Source organism: Humulus lupulus, chromosome 1, assembly GCF_963169125.1.
Source record: "Humulus lupulus chromosome 1, drHumLupu1.1, whole genome shotgun sequence".
NCBI lineage: Eukaryota > Viridiplantae > Streptophyta > Magnoliopsida > Rosales > Cannabaceae > Humulus > Humulus lupulus.
Window position 1 is genome coordinate 128,929,390 of NC_084793.1, and position 19,571 is coordinate 128,948,960.

The 19,571-nt window shown below is 40.9% G+C and overlaps 1 protein-coding gene across 1 annotated transcript; it reads left to right on the forward strand.

Moving 5' to 3' along the window:
• The first annotated feature begins 5,001 nt into the window (after positions 1 to 5,001).
• LOC133821799 (uncharacterized) lies at positions 5,002 to 18,386 on the forward strand. The gene is made up of 3 exons (XM_062253951.1): positions 5,002 to 5,458; positions 17,641 to 18,026; positions 18,231 to 18,386. The coding sequence occupies exons 1-3, from the start codon at positions 5,002 to 5,004 to the stop codon at positions 18,384 to 18,386; spliced, it is 999 nt and encodes a 332-aa protein (XP_062109935.1).
• The last annotated feature ends 1,185 nt before the right edge of the window (positions 18,387 to 19,571 follow it).

The following is a 19,571-nucleotide window of genomic DNA, read 5'->3' on the forward strand; positions in this document are numbered from 1 at the left end:
TACTTCTTTATTTCCAACTCCATGAGTGAAACCCTTAACTTTAAATATTTTCAAATTACACGAGAGGTTAATGGAGTTGAGACTTTTACTTGGCATCATTTCGAAGGCTTTATGTGCTATGGTTTCCGGCAAGAAGCTTCAAGTTTGGTGCACACACTCACAACTCTAGATTTATTCAAAGTAATTTGGATAACTCTTATTGACTTGTTACTAACATTTTGTGTTAATACTTAGGTTCTTTTATAATTTTTTATCAGAAATATATCATGTTGACATTTATCATTTCACTTGAATTGCTAGATACTAGCAATAATCTGGTTGGGGGTTGTGATTAGTGCTCAAAAATATCATTTTATGAGTTTTAAAGTTTAAAATTAATATATTCATGGATTTATTGTAATATATTTTATATTTGAAAATATTAATTTTAATTTAATTTGTGTTCAAATTTCAAGAAATAAGATGTATTTTGACACAAAGAAAAAGAAAGAAGAAAGAAAGAATTATAATTGAAGAAATCATACAAAAAAGTGGCATTTTTGAAGACAAATCAAGCCCAAATCCGAAGCCCATGCCATTTTAGAGCCAAGACTGCCACATGGCAGCTTCTCATTCGCCAAGCCAAGCCGAGCTACCTGCGGGCTACTACGGAGACGCCACGTGTCTGCATGCTACACACTTGATGACTGCTTGCTTGACATGCGTCCCACCCGCCTAACACAACCGAGCCACTCCAACTTAACGCACCTGATACCACGCTGCCACCTCGCTTGATGCGCCTACCGAGCCAACCAGGGTGCGCCACATCGCCCAGCTGTCCCCCACGCCCCAACACAACCTCTGCCGAGCCAACCAGCACACGACATGTGTCAAATGTGTCTGCCTCATCACTGCAGCATGTCTCCCACTTCCATCACTTTTTGTAGCCATTTTTTCCACTCTTTTCTTCATGATTTTACACATTTTCAGTCATATTTCCACTATAAATAGAGAGCCAAATGTAGGGAAAAAAAACATCAGATGGTGGAATTAAGAGTAGAGTGTAGAGTTTGAGAGAAATACACTTATTTCTTATTTTTTCTTTAATTTCTTTTATATTTTTTGAGTGGAAACAATGCCTATTTTAGGCTAAATTTTCTTGTGGAAATTCTAGAGTGAAGTTCATGTTTCACATTATAATTTTAATATATTGATTATTTTTTGTTCTTCATTTCTATATATTTGTTACAATTAAATTTATTTTCTTTTAATTTTTATTCTAAGTTTATCGGTGTCTTTTCCATAAGTCTAGTCATGCTCTTCTTATGTAATTTAGGCTCTTGATTTAATTTAGGATATTTGTTATATTATATATTTTTTATTGCATTCTGTCATTGGTAATTTGTCGCTCTAAGGTATATAATATGATAGGTTTTTAAAATTAGAAGTTAGTACAATTTAATTAAGAACATATTTTAAGGTGGGCTTTATTATATATATTTTTCAACTATAATTAATGGTGTAGAATTATAAGTGAGCAGAATGAATCAACTTTATTCAAATATATATATGTTGCATGAATGAAACTTGTGCCTTCCATATTTTCTTTATGATTCTAATTCTTTAATTTTGTTTATTTAGTGTTTAAAAAATTATTATTTTTCAAAGTTACATTATTTCTAAGTTTCTTATTTCTAATTTACTAATCTTTCTTTTTATTTGTATTTGATCTCTATGTGGATACGACATAGCCTAATTACTATTGTGACCGCTGAGGAGTTTATTGGGCGATATAAATTTTTGGCGCCGTTGCCGGGGAGGTAATTTTACAATTAAAGGTTTGCATAGTGAATTAATTTTTTTAGAAAAAAAAGTATAATTTTTTTTCTCACTAATTTTCATTTTTATTTATTCATTTTTGTCATTTATTTATTTTCTCTTACTTTTAGGTTTAGAATTTTATTTTCTAGATTTAGGCTTTTTCTTGAAAAAAAAAGTGTATTTCTCTCAAACTCTACCCTCTACTCTTAATTCCACCATCTAATATTTTTTGTCCTACATTTGGCTCTCTATTTATAGTGGAAATATGACTGAAAATGTGTAAAAACATGAACAAGAGAGTGGGAAAAATGGCTACAAAAACTGATGGAAGTGGGAGACATGCTGCAGTGATGAGGGAGACACATTTGACACATGTCGTGCGCTGGTTGGCTCGGCAGAGGTGGTGTTGGGGTGTGGGGGACAACTGGGCGACATGGCGCACCCTGGTTGGTTCGATAGGCGTGTCAGGCGAGGTGGCAGCATGGTATTAGGTGCGTCAAGTTGGAGTGGCTCGGCTGCGTCAGCGGGTGGGACGTGTGTCAAGCAAGCAGTCGTCAGGTGTGCAGCACGCGGACAAGTGGCGTCTCCAGAGTAGCCCGTAGGTAGCTCGGCTTGGCTGGGCGAATGGGAAGTTGCCATGTGACAGTCTTGGCTAAAAAATGGCTCGGGCTTCGGATTTGGGCCAGATTTGTCTTAAAAAAATGCTAGTTTTTTTATGATTTATTCAATTATAATTCTTTCTTCTTTCTTTTTCTTTGTGTCAAAATACATTTTATTTCCTGAAATTTGAACACAAATTAAATTAAAATTAATATTCTTAAAGATAAAATATATTACAATAAATCCATGCAAATATGGGATAATAGTGGAAAAAGTACCCAAAGTTTAGGTTTTGTAAGCGGCATAGACCCAATGTTTAGTTTTAGTGACAATAGTAACCATAGTACCAAAAAGTGTTATTCCGTTTGGTTTTCTCCGTTTGTGGCATCTGGGTGTACATGTGTACGCACCAGATAATTCAGAACCTTTATTTAAATCTATTTAAAAAAATAATGAAATTAAAACTATTTCCTAAAACAAATGAAAATGGGAGCTTTCCTTTTGTAACACGATAGGAACCTAAAATACCCAAAGTTGTGTCTGAAACCGACTGACCACCAGCTTCACCATTTCGACGGTGACTTTGCCTGAGTTTGAAACCCGAGCTGTTTCGACCACCACCTGACCCATTTCGACGGTGACTTCGCTTGACGATGCCGTGGAGGCTTGCTTCAGAGCCTAGTCCCAGTCATGGTAAGTTTTTATGTTCTATTTTGTTTGTGTCGAAGCTTTATTTGAAGGGATGCTTTGGTGTGCTGCCCCACACTAGTAGACACATATTTTTGTTTTGTTATTTTCATGGTTTGTAGCATCGGATGCTTTGGTGTGTTGTCCCAAAACTGAACAAAAGTAGATGTTGTTATGTCCTACATGTTCTGTTTTGGGTGTTTTGAATTTGTGTGGTTTTATTTATCTGTTTTGGGATTTTTAATTGGTTTTTTTTTATGTGTAATAGTCATAGTTAGGTGAATGCATTAATGTTTGACTAACCTAGATACATTTTGACATTGGTTTTTGTTTTAAATGGATAGGAATAAATTATGGAATGTTAACTTTAGTGGTGCATCATGGGGGCACATGGTCAAATATTGATGGGGATAGAAAATATGAGGGTGGACGTGTGTCCTTTTTTGATGGTTGTGAGTATGACCTTTTTGGTCTATTGGACATGGAAAGATTGGTGAAAGAGCTTGGATACCAACTTCCATTTGATTTCTGGTTTGTATCAACAAATCAAGCAATAAAGATGGTAAAAATATTGTCAGTGATAAAGATGTACTGGAGATGTTTGATGATATGCGGTTATGGGGTTATAGTTGTGTGGATGTGTATGTTAGTGATCCTTATATCCCTAATGAGCATGAAAATAGGGAGGCTGTTTATGAGGATGTTGCTAATGAGGACTATGGTGAGGATGATGGTGATGACCATGGTGAGGATGATGGTGATGATATGGAAGAACCAGTTGTTACACAAGTGGAGGATTTGGGCCAAGGTCAGCATGGGGCCCAATTAGAAGCCCAAGAAGTTGGTGATTTGGGCCAGTCATCGAGGCCTAATATACCTCAGCCCAATGAAGGTGACTTTGCGGAACCAGAATATGCCCTAGATGAAGAGGAAGTTAGGCAGCAAGAGAACAACATAACACCACCAAGTCAATAGTGGAGCACTGTGAATGAAGTATACACTCAAGTGGATGGGGAAATTTCAGATGGATTCGAAGATGAGGAAGATCTAAATAGCCTAAATAGTGATGATGATGAGCCTATTCCTAGGAGAAGTAAAAGGCAATTTGTACCTATTAATGAATGGGCTGATTTCAAGTTTATTGTTGGGTTGGAATTTGCAAGTGTTGAACAGCTTAGAGAAGCTCTAAAGAAACACTTCATAAGCAAAGACAGAGAATTCAATTACCTCTTCAATAATCATAAAAAGTTAAAGGCTATTTGTAAGGTTACTGGCTGTGGGTGGTCTTTGTATGCTCGGGTCCTAAAGAGGGATAATTTGACATTTTGGATTAACACCTTGGTGGATGAACACAACTGTGGGATTAGGTTAAATAGCAAGCTGGTGGATGTACCTTGTTTGGCAAAACACTTCTTACCCCAATTTAGAATGAACCCAAACATGCACTATGGAAACTTCAAGGAACTCACTTCGAACAGTAAGTTTTCTCACACTAGTAGACGCATATTTTATGCTGGAAAGAATAAGGCTCGGCTAATGCTTGAGGGATCTGTGGCTGAGCAATATGCAGTGCTTGATGATTATTGCAAACAACTAATGAAACTGATGCCAGGCAGTACTACCATTATTAAAAGCAATATGGTGGCTGATAAGAGGGTGTTTGAGAGGGTCTACATATGCTTAAAAGCATGTAAAGATGGCTTCAAGTCTTGTAGGCCTTTGGTTGGCTTGGATGGATGTTTTTTAAAGGGGTATTGCAAAGGGATACTACTTGCAGCTGTTGGTATTGATGCTGAGAACTCTATGTTTCCAGTTGCTTATGCGATATGTGAAAAGGAAAACACCAAAACATGGACATGGTTTCTGACTCTACTGAAGGAGGATTTGTGAGAGGTAGATCATAGAAATTTTACAATGATCAATGATAGACAGAAAGGCTTATCAAATGCCTTGTCCACTCTCTTTGAAGGTGCAGAGATCAGATTCTGCGTGAGGCATTTACATTCTAACTTCAAGAAGCAGTTCCCCGGTCTATTGCTAAAACAAAAATTATGGGCATGTGCGCAAGCATCAACACCTGAAGAATTCAAGAGAAAGATGGCTGAACTGAAGGGTGTTAATGAGAAGGCCTTTGATTGGCTAATGAAGAAAAGTTACTCTGAATGGTCCAAAAGTCATTTCAAGACCGATGTTAAATGCGACATGCTATTGAACAACCTCTGTGAAAGCTTCAACGCAGCAATATTGGATGCAAGAGAGAAGCCCATTATCACTTTGCTCGAGAAAATTAGGTATTGGTTGATGAATAGGTACTATGTGAAACGAGAGTGTAAGAAAATGGGTGCAGCCTGTGGGGAAAAGGATCATGAAAGTGATTAAGAAGAATAAATCAGTTGTCAGGCATTGTCAATGCACCAGGGCTGATGCTCATAGGTTCTGTAACAACCCAATTTACTAATAAGGCTTAAGGGCCTTGATTAGTGTGCTGGGAGGGCATAATTGGATTATATGTGATTTAATGATTTAAAAGCATGTTATATGACTAATTGAATATTTGTGATGCATGACTATGTGTATTAGTATGCATGTAGGCCCTGACTAGGTTAGAAGGGTATAATCGTAATTTTGGCCCGTTGAGGGCATAACTATATATATATGTGATAAACTATCAAGACCACATTATTATGTGGATATATTTGTAACTTGTGACTCGAGACGATTCCAGTGAGCAGCTTAGCAAAAAGTCACGGCAGGGATTTATACCCAGCTCGGGGCGAGCCTGGGGGTATTTCTGGGAATTTAGTGAATATGTTGGAGTCTATTTTGACATTGAGGAATATAATTGGTGATTAGTTAGGTGTCGGGAAGTAAGTGGTAAATAATAGGGACACTTGAGGAATTAGCGGGAATTGGGTGAAATGACCAAAATGCCCCTAGGTGGATTAGAAGGCTTAGGAATTATGGGAGGGTATTGTGGTCATTTGGATTATAAAGGATAAATGTTATTAGGCTTTATACTTAGTGGATTGTGTAGAAAGGGCTGGAATTCTGAAGGAAAGAAAGGAAAGAAAAGAAAGAAGAGAAGGAAAAAGGGAAATTGGAAGTCTATTTTTCTCTCTCTTGGTTTAAGCTTTTCTTCACCATTTCTTGGGGTCTTTTGGGGTAGAAACTCAGGGAGAGTTAGAGTAGAAGCTTGAGGCTAGGGCCCTCGGTCTGGTTTGAGTAATTGACAGGGGATACTCATCTTTTGAGGTAAGGTTCAAGGTAGTTTTCAGTTTCTAGTTTTTGGTATTGTCATGGATTTTGAGCTGAGTTATGATGGGGAATTCTAGGGAAATTGAAGCTGAGCTTAGAGGAAGTGAAGGCCAAGCTAGTGAGGAGGATAACCTAGGCTAAGCTCATCCAGCAAAGGTAATGAATTCTAGTTCAAGTTCTGTGGTTCTAGTTGTTTTTTTTTTTTGTTGAGTTTCTAAGCTTTAGGTCCAGCTATGGTGAATTCTTTGATTAGTGGTGCATGTGATTGAGTTATGTGTTGTTGTGATGTTTGGGATGAGTGGAGGATGTTGGTAGGCTTGTTTTTATGTTTGGTTGAAGTTTGGAAGAGTTTTGGTAAGGTTTGGCTCGGGGAAAATCAAAGGAGGAAAATGCAAGGTTTGTTGTGCTATGACTAGCGCTGCAACTCTAGCCATTGGGCGCTGTAGTGCTAGGCTGAGTGGTCTGGGGTGCTTTAGTCTCTGTTTGTAGTGCTCTCCTTAGAGCGATGTAGCGCTACAAAGGGTTTTTGGGTTATTTTCAAGGGTTTTTGCCCGGGGGTTCGGGGTTTGATTCCACCACCCCGTTTGGTGGAATTAGGGCTTCCCGAGGGCTCGGGATTGGTCCCAAGGCTAGGTTTTGGGCTTGAGATTTGGTGATGATTATGATCTATGGTTGTGACTAGGTGTGCGCTAGGGCTCGAGAGGGATCGTGCTTGAGGATCAAATCGAACAAAGCTAGCAAATCTAAAGGTAAGAAAACTACACCCGGTTATGTGTTTGTGATGGGACTAAGAGCTCCCTATATCTGTATGATGTCATAGATTTTATTATGCCATGTGACATGTGATTAACGACCTAAGGGTGCCGTAAATAATAGTTGCGCACAGGGCGCGGCTCGGCCACTGGTAGCCGAAGACCGCTTAATATTCACTGAGCTCGGTTTAAGCATGCCGGAGTCAGTGGGATAAATGGAGGGTGCGGCCTAAGGGCATTAACCATAGTTATCATATGTGGATTGATTATTGTTATGGAATGATATACTTGGTATGCTGAATACTTGAATAACATGAATGCTTAAACTGTTGAGTACATGCTTATGCGGTATGAGTTATCTGATTGTTTATTGGATGATTATGCTCTGTTATTGTGTTTTCTTGCTGGAACTTGGCTCACGGGTGCTACGTGGTGCAGGTAAAGGCAAAGGAAAGTTGGACCAATCCTGAGATGGAGAGTTGCGGGGCTGAATGTACATAGTCAGCTGTTCGGCCGCCACGGCCGAGGAGTGGAATAGGACAATAAATGCTTAACTGTCTGTTTTGCCTTAGAGTGGCTAATCACAGTAATTAAATCTTGAATCTTTTGTAAGTAGTATTTAACTTATTACTTTTGGGATCCCATGTAAAAAGAATACTGTTTATTTATAAGAAATGCAGCTTTTTAGACCAAAATCTTTTAACCCTAGTTCTACTATAGTTTCAGTAACACGTTTTGAATGACTTGATTAGCAAGTCTTGCACCTTTATAAACACACAATGTAACGGTCTTGGCTATCCAGGGCATTACAACTTTGTATCAGAGCGTGCTAGGTTTAAGGGTTCTTAAAGACTGGCTGGACATGTACATTCACCGCGAAAGCCAAGCTCGACTCAGGGATTGGTAAATTGTGTATACATGGCTATGTGCTTAAATGATTTGAATGAGATATGATTGTTGATATCTGCTTGATTTATAGGGAGCATGAGATACTGACAGGGCCTGACCCTTGACTATTGCATGATGATATAGAGGCATGCTTATCAGCACTGCTATGTATGCGAATGAATATATGGATGAATATTTGGATAAACTGTTATAATTTGATTGCTTGTGAATGATTGGAGTTCCAGTGATGGGTCATGAAAGGATTATTACCCTGTCATCATAGTCTGATTACCGAGTCATTGATTGCAGATTGACTTGGATAATTATGCGTCCAAGAAAATCTACACGACTAGCCGGCAGGTCTGAGACTAGGGATGATGATCAGGGCTAGACCCCTCCGCCAGTCCCTGAGAACTGGCAGCAGCTTATGGCAGACATGCAGGCTTAGCTACAGAGCCAAGATGAACAGATCCGAATTCTGCGGTAGCAGGCTCCATCAGGGAGTGTTGCCCCCATTGTGCCACTTGCAGTGGTACCTGTTGTACATCCAGTTGAGGCTGGGAATAGATGGGAGCCGTTGTATGAGCGGTTCAGAAAGAAGCAGCCACCGATCTTTGAGGGAGGACCTGATCCACTGAAGTCTGAACAGTGGATGACTATGATTACTACCATTCTGGACTTTATGAGGGTAGAGGGACATGACAGAGTGGCTTGTGCCACATATATGCTGAGAGAGGATGCCCGAATCTGGTGGGAGGTGGCATCACAGACTAGGGATGTTACTGCTTTCACTTGGGAAGGATTCAAGGACCTATTCAGTCAGAAGTACTATAATGTTGCCATCAGGGCAGCGAAGGTAAATGAGTTCATGGGGCTGGTTCAGGATAGCATGATAGTTACAGAATATGCCCTAAAGTTTGACATACTTGCAAAATTTGCACTAGATCTTATGCCTACTGATGCAGCTAGGCATGAAAGATTCATTAGAGGGCTTAATGCTATGATAGCTCGAGGTGTGAGGATTACAATAGTTCCTGGAGGGACAACTTATGCCCAGGCTGTAGAGAAGGCTCTTACCGCTGAGGAAGCGGAAAATAAGATCTGGAGGGAGAGTGCAGCAAGGCGAGAGGGCCGCAGAGTGGTGCCTCCATATTCTGGTTTTGGTAGGGGTGGAGGCCCCAGTGATTTGAAGAGGAAGACCCCTGATGCTTTGACTGTTCCTGGTCTTGATAGGAGAGGTCGGGATGCTCAGGGTGGCCGTCAGGGAGGCAGTGATGCATGGAGGACTTATCTTGAGTGCACGATGTGCAGAAGACGCCATCCGGATGAATGTCGGGCTAAGGTCTATTATGTGTGCGGGGTGGTGGGACACCTCAAGAAAGATTTCCCGATAGTGAAGAAGAGATGCAGGAAAGGTGGATAGCTTAACTCCAGCTTGAGTGTTCACCCTGACGCAGGCAGAGGCCGAGGCTAGCCCCTCGGTAGTGACAGGTCAACTTTCTAGTGCTGGCACTCCTTTTACTGTATTGATTGACTCTGGTGCTACACATTCGTTTGTTTCTAGTAAGGTGATTGATAGACTATGTAGACCTAGTGAGTATTGTACTTCAGGGTTTGGGACTTTCTTGCCTACAAGGGAACTGGTAGTATCTAGGAGATGGATTAGAGCACTGGCAGTGATAGTTGACGATAGAGAGTTGTCAGTAGATTTGATTGAGTTGAGTATGGAGGACTTTGATATGATTTTGGGTATGGATTGGCTGGTTAGATATGGAGCTACTATTGACTGCAGGAAGAAGATGGTGACCTTTGAGCCAGAGGGCGGGGATCCCTTTGTTTTTGTGGGAGCGGTGCATGGACCCTGCGTACCCAGGATATCAGCACTGAGAGCCGGAGATCTGCTACAAGGAGGGTGTATAGGTTTTCTTGCTAGTGTGGTGGATACCACCAGGGTTTCGCTAGAAGGACCGGAAGAGACCAGATTGGTTTGTGAGTTCTTGGATGTGTTCCCTGAGGATTTGCCGGGCTGCCACCGCGTAGAGAGATTCAGTTTGTCATTGAGTTGGCGCCAGGGACAGAGCTAGTATCGAGGGCACCGTATAGGATGGCACCGGCAGAACTGAAAGAATTGAAGATACAGTTGCAGGAGCTTCTGGATTTGGGGTTCATCAAGCCCAGTTACTCGCCATGGGGTGCTCCAGTTTTGTTTGTGAAGAAGAAGGACGGGACTTTGAGAATGTGTATAGATTACAGGGAATTGAACAAGTTGACTATCAAGAATAAGTACCCCTACCAAGGATTGACGACTTGTTTGATCAGCTGCAGGGTAAGATGGTGTTCTCGAAGATTGATTTTCGATTTGGTTATCACCAGTTGAGGATCAAGGACGAGGACATACCGAAGATGGCCTTTCGAAAAGGTATGGGCACTATGAGTTTCTGGTCATGTCGTTTGGTTTGACCAATGCCCTAGCAGCCTTCATGGATCTAATGAACAGGGTGTTCAAGGACTTTCTGGATCAGTTCATTATTGTCTTCATCGACGACATTTTAGTGTACTCCAGTTCAGAGGCAGAGCACGAGCTTTATCTTTGACAGGTTCTTTAGAGGTTAAGGGAACATCAGTTGTACACCGAGTTTATGAAATGTGAATTTTGGCTACTAGAAGTGGCATTCCTTGGACATATTGTGGGTGCAGACGGGATTAAGGTGGATCCATCTAAGGTAGAGGCAGTTAGGGATTTGTAACGCCTTGGCTACCCCAGAACAGTTACGGTGAACAGTGAACCAGAAATTTGACTCGCTACCCGAGTCCTTTGGTTAAAAACGTGATCTAAGTGTTATTATTAGGTTAAGGTGAAAAACTAGTAAAAAGGAAAGGATATTTCGCATTAAGTATAAAACCTGCTCATGAGCCTTTCATAACGTTTACAAGTTGTTCATAATACAAAAGGGTCGCTACTGTTTCAAATTTACAATCCCCGCCGACCTAAGCGGCAAAAATAGGGTAAACCCTAGTCCCTCTGAGAACTCCTTGGCCGTGGTGGTCAAGCGGCCGCATATGTACACAACACCACCTAAGCTCTCCACTCAAGGTTGGGTGAGCTTCTCTTTCCCTTTACCTGCACCACATAGCACCCATGAGCCAAGGCCCAACAAGAAAACACAATAAAACATGATATAATATCAACAATGATCATAATAATCATTCATGAATAACAGTCCAAAACAGATAGGTGACAATAGCCAAAAGTCACAAAAGTAGGTACAGCTCCCTCCAGCCACGTGACGATAGGGCCACCAGGGCTTAATTGATAAGTGGTTCTTTCATGAGTTTGATTAGGATAGGTGCATGGTGATTGGTCACCAACATAACCTTCCTCCTGACTCTAGAGTCGTAACTATGGACAGTGTCCCCTAGCCATGTGACAAACAGTCACCGGGGACATATGCCCTGGCTATGAACATCTGGTCTTAGACCAGGCAAGCGCTTATAAGTTCTTCGACTTTAGGGTCGGTCCAGCATTAATGCCATAGAGCCATTCAATGCATGTTCATCGACTTTAGGGTCGGTCCCTGACTAGTCAGTGCCATAAACAAGTAACCAACATTTACTAGCATTTAATATGCAATCCATGTCCACATATATCAACCAACATGCTTCAATAAAAAACCATGCATGTCTTATACATATACAGGATGCAACTGCATCCATACACTGTTTTCTTACCTCTGGTTCGAGTGAAAGTTATTATAAGAACGACCCCTGAGAACAATCAACCTTTAAATTCCTTGACGGTCACCTGGTCATAACCAAAATATAGGATTCATCAATAAAAATGACAACAGAGGGTTCCCAAACCAAAACCTAGCCTCCGAGACATCAAACACTACCTAACCGGGTAGTAGGTTCAACCCCGAGGCCTAAGGCTTGAATCCCCAAGCTAAAAACTCCATTCTGGTCAAAATGACCCTAAGGGCCGCGACCCTCCCCAGCTGCACCGCGGCGCACCCCTCTAACAGAGGCAGCCCTCTCTGCCAGACGCCAAGGGCCGCGACGCTTAACCCAGACCAGCCAAAAAGGACAGCACGCACCAGCAAACTCCCCTGCGTTTTCCCTTGGAACCCAAGCCTTCAAACCAACTCCAAACCTCCTCCAAACACTCAATTTAACCTCTAAACATCACCCATAACTCACTCTCATCAAAACCCAAGCCAAACTTCAAACAAAACCTCCTCAAATCCAAACTATCAACAAGAATTCATAAGCTGAAAAACTAAAGGAAAACAGAGTGTAAACCAGAAAATCATGGCTAAACTCACCTCAAATTCGGATTTGAACCTCCTTCAATGGTTGAACCAAGTCCACAAACCCAGCCCTAGAATTTCCTAGCTTGAAACCCCACTTTGAGCTCAAAATCTCCAAAGGAGAAATGGTGAAGATTGGTGTACAGGAAGGAGAAAGATAACTCTATTTTGGCTCTGTTTATTCTATATGCTTCTACAGCCAACTAAAGGGTTATATAAATCTATCCAAATGACCTAAATACCCCTAGGTCACTTAAGGCTTCTAAAACCATTCCAAGGGTAAAATTGGTACTTTCCACTTACACCGTTAATCATAATTAACACTTCCCAATTCCCGCTAATCTCAATATTCTCAAACACCAATAATTCATATCCCATTACCCTAAAATCCTCGGTAATGCTCTAATCATTAAAATCACCCCGAGACTTACCCCGAGCCCCGAGCTTAAACCTGTTATGACCAAACCGATAAATCATATTTAAAGATCGTCTCATGCCGAAATACTCAAACCAATCCACATTATAATGTGGTCTCACAATATATCATTGACGTGCAAACGAGTATACAATTATGCCCTCAACGGGCCAAATTACCAACACACCCCTGTAAACAAATGTGGACTCACATGCATGCATTTAACATCATATTATAATATAATTCTCATAAACATGCATAAACACATTTAATGGCGTAATTAAACAGTTATGGCCCTCCCGGCCTACTAATCCAGCCATTAAACCATATTAAGGAATCCGGGGCATTACAGGATTGGCCGAGGCCAAATAACGCCTCAGAGGTGCGGAATTTTCTTGGTCTAGCGGGTTATTACAGACGGTTTATGGAGGGCTTCTCAAAGATAGCGGCACCGATGACAGAATTGACACGGAAGAATTTGAGGTTTATTTGGTCAGACAAGTGTGAGGATAGTTTCCAAGAGCTGAAGCGACGACTTATTTCTGCGCTCATGTTGAGTCTTCCTTCGGGGGAAGGAAAGTTTGTTGTTTACTGCAATGCATCGAGGTTGGGTTTAGGCTGTGTGTTGATGCAGAATGAGAAGGTCATAGCTTATGCATCACGATAGCTGAAGGAGTATGAGGAGCGGTATCCTACCCATGATTTGGAGTTAGCAGCAGTGGTATTCGCACTGAAGATTTTGCGACATTATCTGTATGGGGAGAAGTGTGAGGTATACACTGACCATAAGAGTCTGAAGTATTTCTTTACACAGAAGGACTTGAACATGAGACAAAGGCGTTGGCTAGAGTTGGTGAAAGACTATGATTGTGATATTCTTTACCATCCGGGGAAAGCCAATGTAGTGGCTGATGCATTGAGTCGGAGAGGCCCAGGTCAGTTATACAATTCCACCCAGATCTCGAGAGAGTTAGCTGATGAGATGGTCAGAGCAGGGATAGAATTGGTGGTAGGCCAGTTGGCCAATATTACTCTGCAGTCGACCTTGCTAGAGCAAATTAAAGAGGGACAGTTGGTAGACGCTCGGTTACAGGAGGTTAGAGAAAATGTCTTAACTGGAGTAACTAAGGACTATTCTATTATGAGGATGGTTTACTTCGGTATCATGGGTGAATTTGTGTTCCAACTGATGAGGGGATCAGATGAGAGATATTGAATGAGTCTCATACGACACCGTACTCACTTCATCTGGGTACCACAAAGATGTACCAGGATCTACAAACATTATATTGGTGGCCCGGGATGAAGAAGGATGTGGTGGAGTACGTAGCAAGATGTTTAACCTGTTAGTAGGTGAAAGCTGAGCATCAATGATCAGCAGGGTTGCTTAAGCCTTTGGGTATTCCCAAGTGGAAATGGGAGGATATTACAATGGATTTCATGGGAGGCTTACCCAGGATGGTAGGGCTTCATGACTCGGTGTGGTTGATAGTAGATAGATACACCAAGTCAGCCCATTTTCTTCCAGTGAAGTTGACATATAATGTGGATTAGTATGCTGAGTTGTATGTGAGGGAGATCGTACGTCTCCACGGGGTTCCTAAATCTATAGTGTCAGACCGGGATCCCATATTTACTTCTAAGTTTTGGGGTGGTTTGCAAAAGGCTATGGGAACTCAGTTGAAGTTCAGCACAGCCTTTCACAGTCTGAGAGGACGATTCAGCTGTTGGAGGATATGCTTAGAGCATGTGTGATCGACTTTGAAGGGTCATGGAGTAAGTATCTCCCGTTGATTGAATTTTTGTATAACAATAGTTACCAATCAACGATTGGAGTGGCTCCCTACGAGATGTTATATGGGAGGAAGTGCAGATCACCCATTCATTGAGATGAGATGGGTGAGAGAAAGTATTTGGGGCCAGATATGGTTCAGAGGACAAGTGAAGCTATAGAGAAGATTCGAGCTAGGATGCTCGCCTCACAGAGCAGACAGAAAAGCTACGCTGATCCTAAGCGTAGGGACATGGAGTTCCAGGTTGGGAATCACGTGTTCCTACGAGTTTCACCATTGCGAAGGGTGAGGAGGTTTGGTAAGAAGGGCAAGCTAAGCCCTAGCTTCATCAGACCTTTTGAGATCTTGGAAAGGATTGGTCAGGTGGCTTACAAGTTAGCCTTGCCACCATCATTGTCAGGAATCCATGATGAATTCCATGTTTCTATGCTCCGAAAGTACATTTCAGATGCGACTCATGTGTTGAGGTATGAAGACTTGGAATTGCAGACAGACTTGGCTTATGAGGAGCAACCGGTTCAGATCTTAGATCGGAAAGATAGAATACTACGGAATAAGACGATTCCTCTTGTTAAAGTACTGTGGAGGAATAGTAGGGTCAAGGAAGCGACCTGGGAGCTTGAGACAGCGATGCAGGATCAGTATCCCGAGTTATTTAGGTAAATTTCGAGGACGAAATTCTCATTAGGAGGGGATAGTTGTAACGACCCAATTTACTAATAAGGCTTAAGGGCCTTGATTAGTGTGCCGGGAGGGCATAATTGGATTATATGTGATTTAATGATTTAAAAGCATGTTATATGACTAATTGAATATTTGTGATGCATGATTATGTGTATTAGTATGCATGTAGGCCCTGACTAGGTTAGAAGGGTATAATCGTAATTTTGGCCCGTTGAGGGCATAACTATATATATATGTGATAAACTATCAAGACCACATTATTATGTGGATATATTTGTAACTTGTGACTCGAGACGATTCCAGTGAGCAGCTTAGCAAAAAGTCACGGCGGGGATTTATACCCAGCTCGGGGCGAGCCTGGGGGTATTTCTGGGAATTTAGTGAATATGTTGGAGTCTATTTTGACATTGAGGAATATAATTGGTGATTAGTTAGGTGTTGGGAAGTAAGTGGTAAATAATAGGGACACTCGAGGAATTAGCGGGAATTGGGTGAAATGACCAAAATGCCCCTAGGTGGATTAGAAGGCTTAGGAATTATGGGAGGGTATTGTGGTCATTTGGATTATAAAGGATAAATGTTATTAGGCTTTATACTTAGTGGATTGTGTAGAAAGGGCTGGAATTCTGAAGGAAAGAAAGGAAAGAAAAGAAAGAAGAGAAGGAAAAAGGGAAATTGGAAGTCTATTTTATTCTCTCTCGGTTTAAGCTTTTCTTCACCATTTCTTGAGGTCTTTTGGGGCAGAAACTCAGGGAGAGTCAGAGCAGAAGCTTGAGACTAGGGCCCTTGGCCTGGTTTGAGGAATTGACAGGGGATACTCATCTTTTGAGGTAAGGTTCAAGGTAGTTTTCAGTTTCTAGTTTTTGGTATTGTCATGGATTTTGAGCTGAGTTATGATGGGGAATTCTAGGGAAATTGAAGCTGAGCTTAGAGGAAGTGAAGGCCAAGCTAGTGAGGAGGATAACCTAGGCTAAGCTCATCCAGCAAAGGTAAGGAATTCTAGTTCAAGTTATGTGGTTCTAGTTGTTGTTTTTGTTGAGTTTCTGAGCTTTAGGTCCAGCTATGGTGAATTCTTTGATTAGTGGTGCATGTGATTGAGTTATGTGTGGTTGGGATGTTTCGGATGAGTGGAGGATGTTGGTAGGCTTGTTTTTAAGTTTGGTTGAAGTTTGGAAGAGTTTTGGTAAGGTTTGGCTCGGGGAAAATCGAAGGAGGAAAATGCAAGGTTTGTTGTGCTGTCGCTAGCGCTACAGCGCTAGCCATTGGGCGCTGTAGCGCTAGGCTGAGTGGTCTATAGGCGCTTTAGTCTCTGTTTGTAGCGCTCTCCTTAGAGCGCTGTAGCGCTACCTTGTTTCCAGAAAGGGGTTTTTGGGTTATTTTCAAGGGTTTTTGCCCAGGGGTTCGGGGTTTGATTCCACCACCCCGTTTGGTGGAATTAGGGCTTCCTGAGGGCTCGAGATTGGTCCTGAGGCTAGGTTTTGGGCTTGAGGGTTGGTGATGAATCTGATCTATGGTTGTGACTAGGTGTGCGCTAGGGCTCGAGAGGGATCGTGCTTGGGGATAAAATCGAACAAAGCTAGCAAATCTGAAGGTAAGAAAACTGCACCCGGTTATGTGTTTATGATGGGACTAAGAGCTCCCTATATCTGTATGATGTCATAGATTGTATTATTGCCATGGGACATGTGATAAACAGCCTAAGGGTGCTGTAAATAATACTTGCGCACAGGGCGCGGCTTGGCCACTAGTAGCCGAGGACAGCTTAATATTCTCTAAGCTCGGTTTAAGCGGGTCGGAGTCAGTGGGATAAATGGAGGGTGCAGCCTAAGGGCGTTAACCCTAGTTATCATATGTGGATCGATTATTGTTATGGAATGATATACTTGGTATGCTAAATAGTTGAATAACATGAATGCTTAAATTGTTGAGTACATGCTTGTGCGGTATGAGTTATATGATTGTTTATTGGATGATTATGCTCTGTTATTGTGTTTTCTTGCTGGAATTTGGCTCACGGGTGCTACGTGGTGCAGGTAAAGGCAAAGGCAAGTTGGACCAATCCTGAGATGGAGAGCTGAGGGGCTGAATGTACATAGTTAGTTATTCGGCCACCACGGCCGAGGAGTAGAACAAGACGAGAAATGCTTAACTGTCTGTTTTTCCTTAGAGTGGCTAATCATAGTAATTAAATCTTGAATCTTTTGTAACTAGTCTTTAACTTATTACTTTTGGGATCCCATGTAAAAAGAATACTGTTTATTTATAAGAAATGCATCTTTTGAGACCAAAATATTTTAACCCTAGTTCTACTATAGTTTCAGTAACACGTTTTGAATTAAATGACTTGATTAGCAAGTCTTGCACCTTTATAAACACACAGTGTAACGATCTTGGCCATCTAGGGCGTTACATGTTCTAGGTGTAGTATAAAGACTTCAATTGTTTTTCTGTGAATCTAGTTGAGAAGGTCTGCAGTTGCAGACTTTTCCAACTCTCTGGGATACCATGTGGGCATGCCTTATCTGCCATATGGAGTGGTAATCTCAATATCATGGACTTCGTTGATGTTTCTTATAAGAAGGACACCCTTTTGGCTCAATACATTGGCATCATAGAACCAGTGCCCTCACTTGATAAATGGCCAGATGTAGGCCAAAATCCCATATACCCACCATCAGAAATTGTGTTGCCTGGGAGGCCAAAAAAACCTCAAAGGAGGGAAACAGATGAGCCTCCACCAGCCATTGCAACTAAAGAAATTAGGGTAGGCCATCCTAACCATTGTAGCAATTATGGGTCAGTAGGGCACTCAAAGCGTTCTTGTAAGAATCGAGCAAAGGATCAGGTATAAATGTTTAAATATGTTAAAATATGGTGAATCTGGTTTGTATGTTAAGTTGGTATGAAATTATTGCTTGTAATTTGGTTTAGTAATCATGTATGCAATCTGAAATATGGTATATTACTGCTTCTAATTGCTATAGTTGTAGCAATCTATTGCAGCAAAATAGAGGGTCTACTAATGTTATTACCTTTCATACTCATGTAGAATGTTAAAGGAAAAAGAATGGGAAGGCCACCGAAGACAAATCCAACCCCATCAACTGTGAAAAGAAACATTAGAAGAGCTAAGCAACAGGCAAGGGAGGTTGCACAAGGTGGTTCAACCTCACAAACCCAACCACAACAATCTCAGCAACAGTAAAACCAGATGGCCAATTTTTTTTGTAATCAACATCTGTTTTATGCAATAGCCTAATTTTTTGTATCTGTTTAGTTTTATGTAATCTGGTTTAGGAAATAGCCTTTTTATTGAACTATAACAGATGTAACAGATGCCATATGTTATTAGGCCACTCCTCTATACTTTCTGGTTTGTAACCAAAAACATCATGTTTTGTTGAAGAGGAAGCTAATATATATTGCATTATCTTTCTTGCAAAAAATATTTGTTTAACATTACAGGAGGTTGTTGAACATCATTAAGAAATAGTATTGATGCACGTCTTTTCTCTGTCAATTCCATTGAGAAATAAGAAAACCAATTTGTAAAATAAATAACACTTAGTTTTTATCCAGTGCACCAAATATAAAGACTAACAAGATTCACCAAATTGCATTCATTCAAAACTAACATAATTACAATACAGAGGCCAATAAGGATGCCTCAAATGTTTACATTTTACAAACCAAACACCAAAACTACTTTAGGATCCATAATATAACTGAAACAATTACAATACAAATTAATTTTCCCCAACTAATAATAATTGTTATCCCATTATTACAATGAGCACAAACATTACAAGCAACATCATTTTTAACATGTATTCCATCCTCTGCCTCGAACCTTCTCACCCATCCTGGAACCATACCTCTTCGAGATGATGAAGACTCTGAATCGACCCACCGAAAGAAATCACAACCCCCATCAGACTGTAAGATTGTTAAGAACAAAAAAAAATGAAAGAGAACTATAACAACAACCTCCGAAAAATAGGTTTAGACATATGACTTGTAATCTAAATTTGGTTTTGGTCTTAATGCTGCAATCTAGTTTTACATTTCAGTATGCTATTTTGCTTCATATTTCTACAATTGCAGAAATATATGTAACAATTAAAAAAAACATAAAGCAAAAAGGACCAATCTATTGCAACACACAATAAAAAACAAAAAATTGAAACTTACTTTCACTCTGGAGCAAGTTCTGAACCTTCTCCCAGGATTCTGCTTGGTCCATGAAGTCCTCACGACTGATTGCAATCCACAATCGCAGCTCACACAATCAAAGTCATCCCTATTCCCTCCTCGATTATGCACACCCGAAGAAGATGAAAATGAACCTTTTGATGCCATTTAAAATGCCACAGACCCTCGACCGATGGTT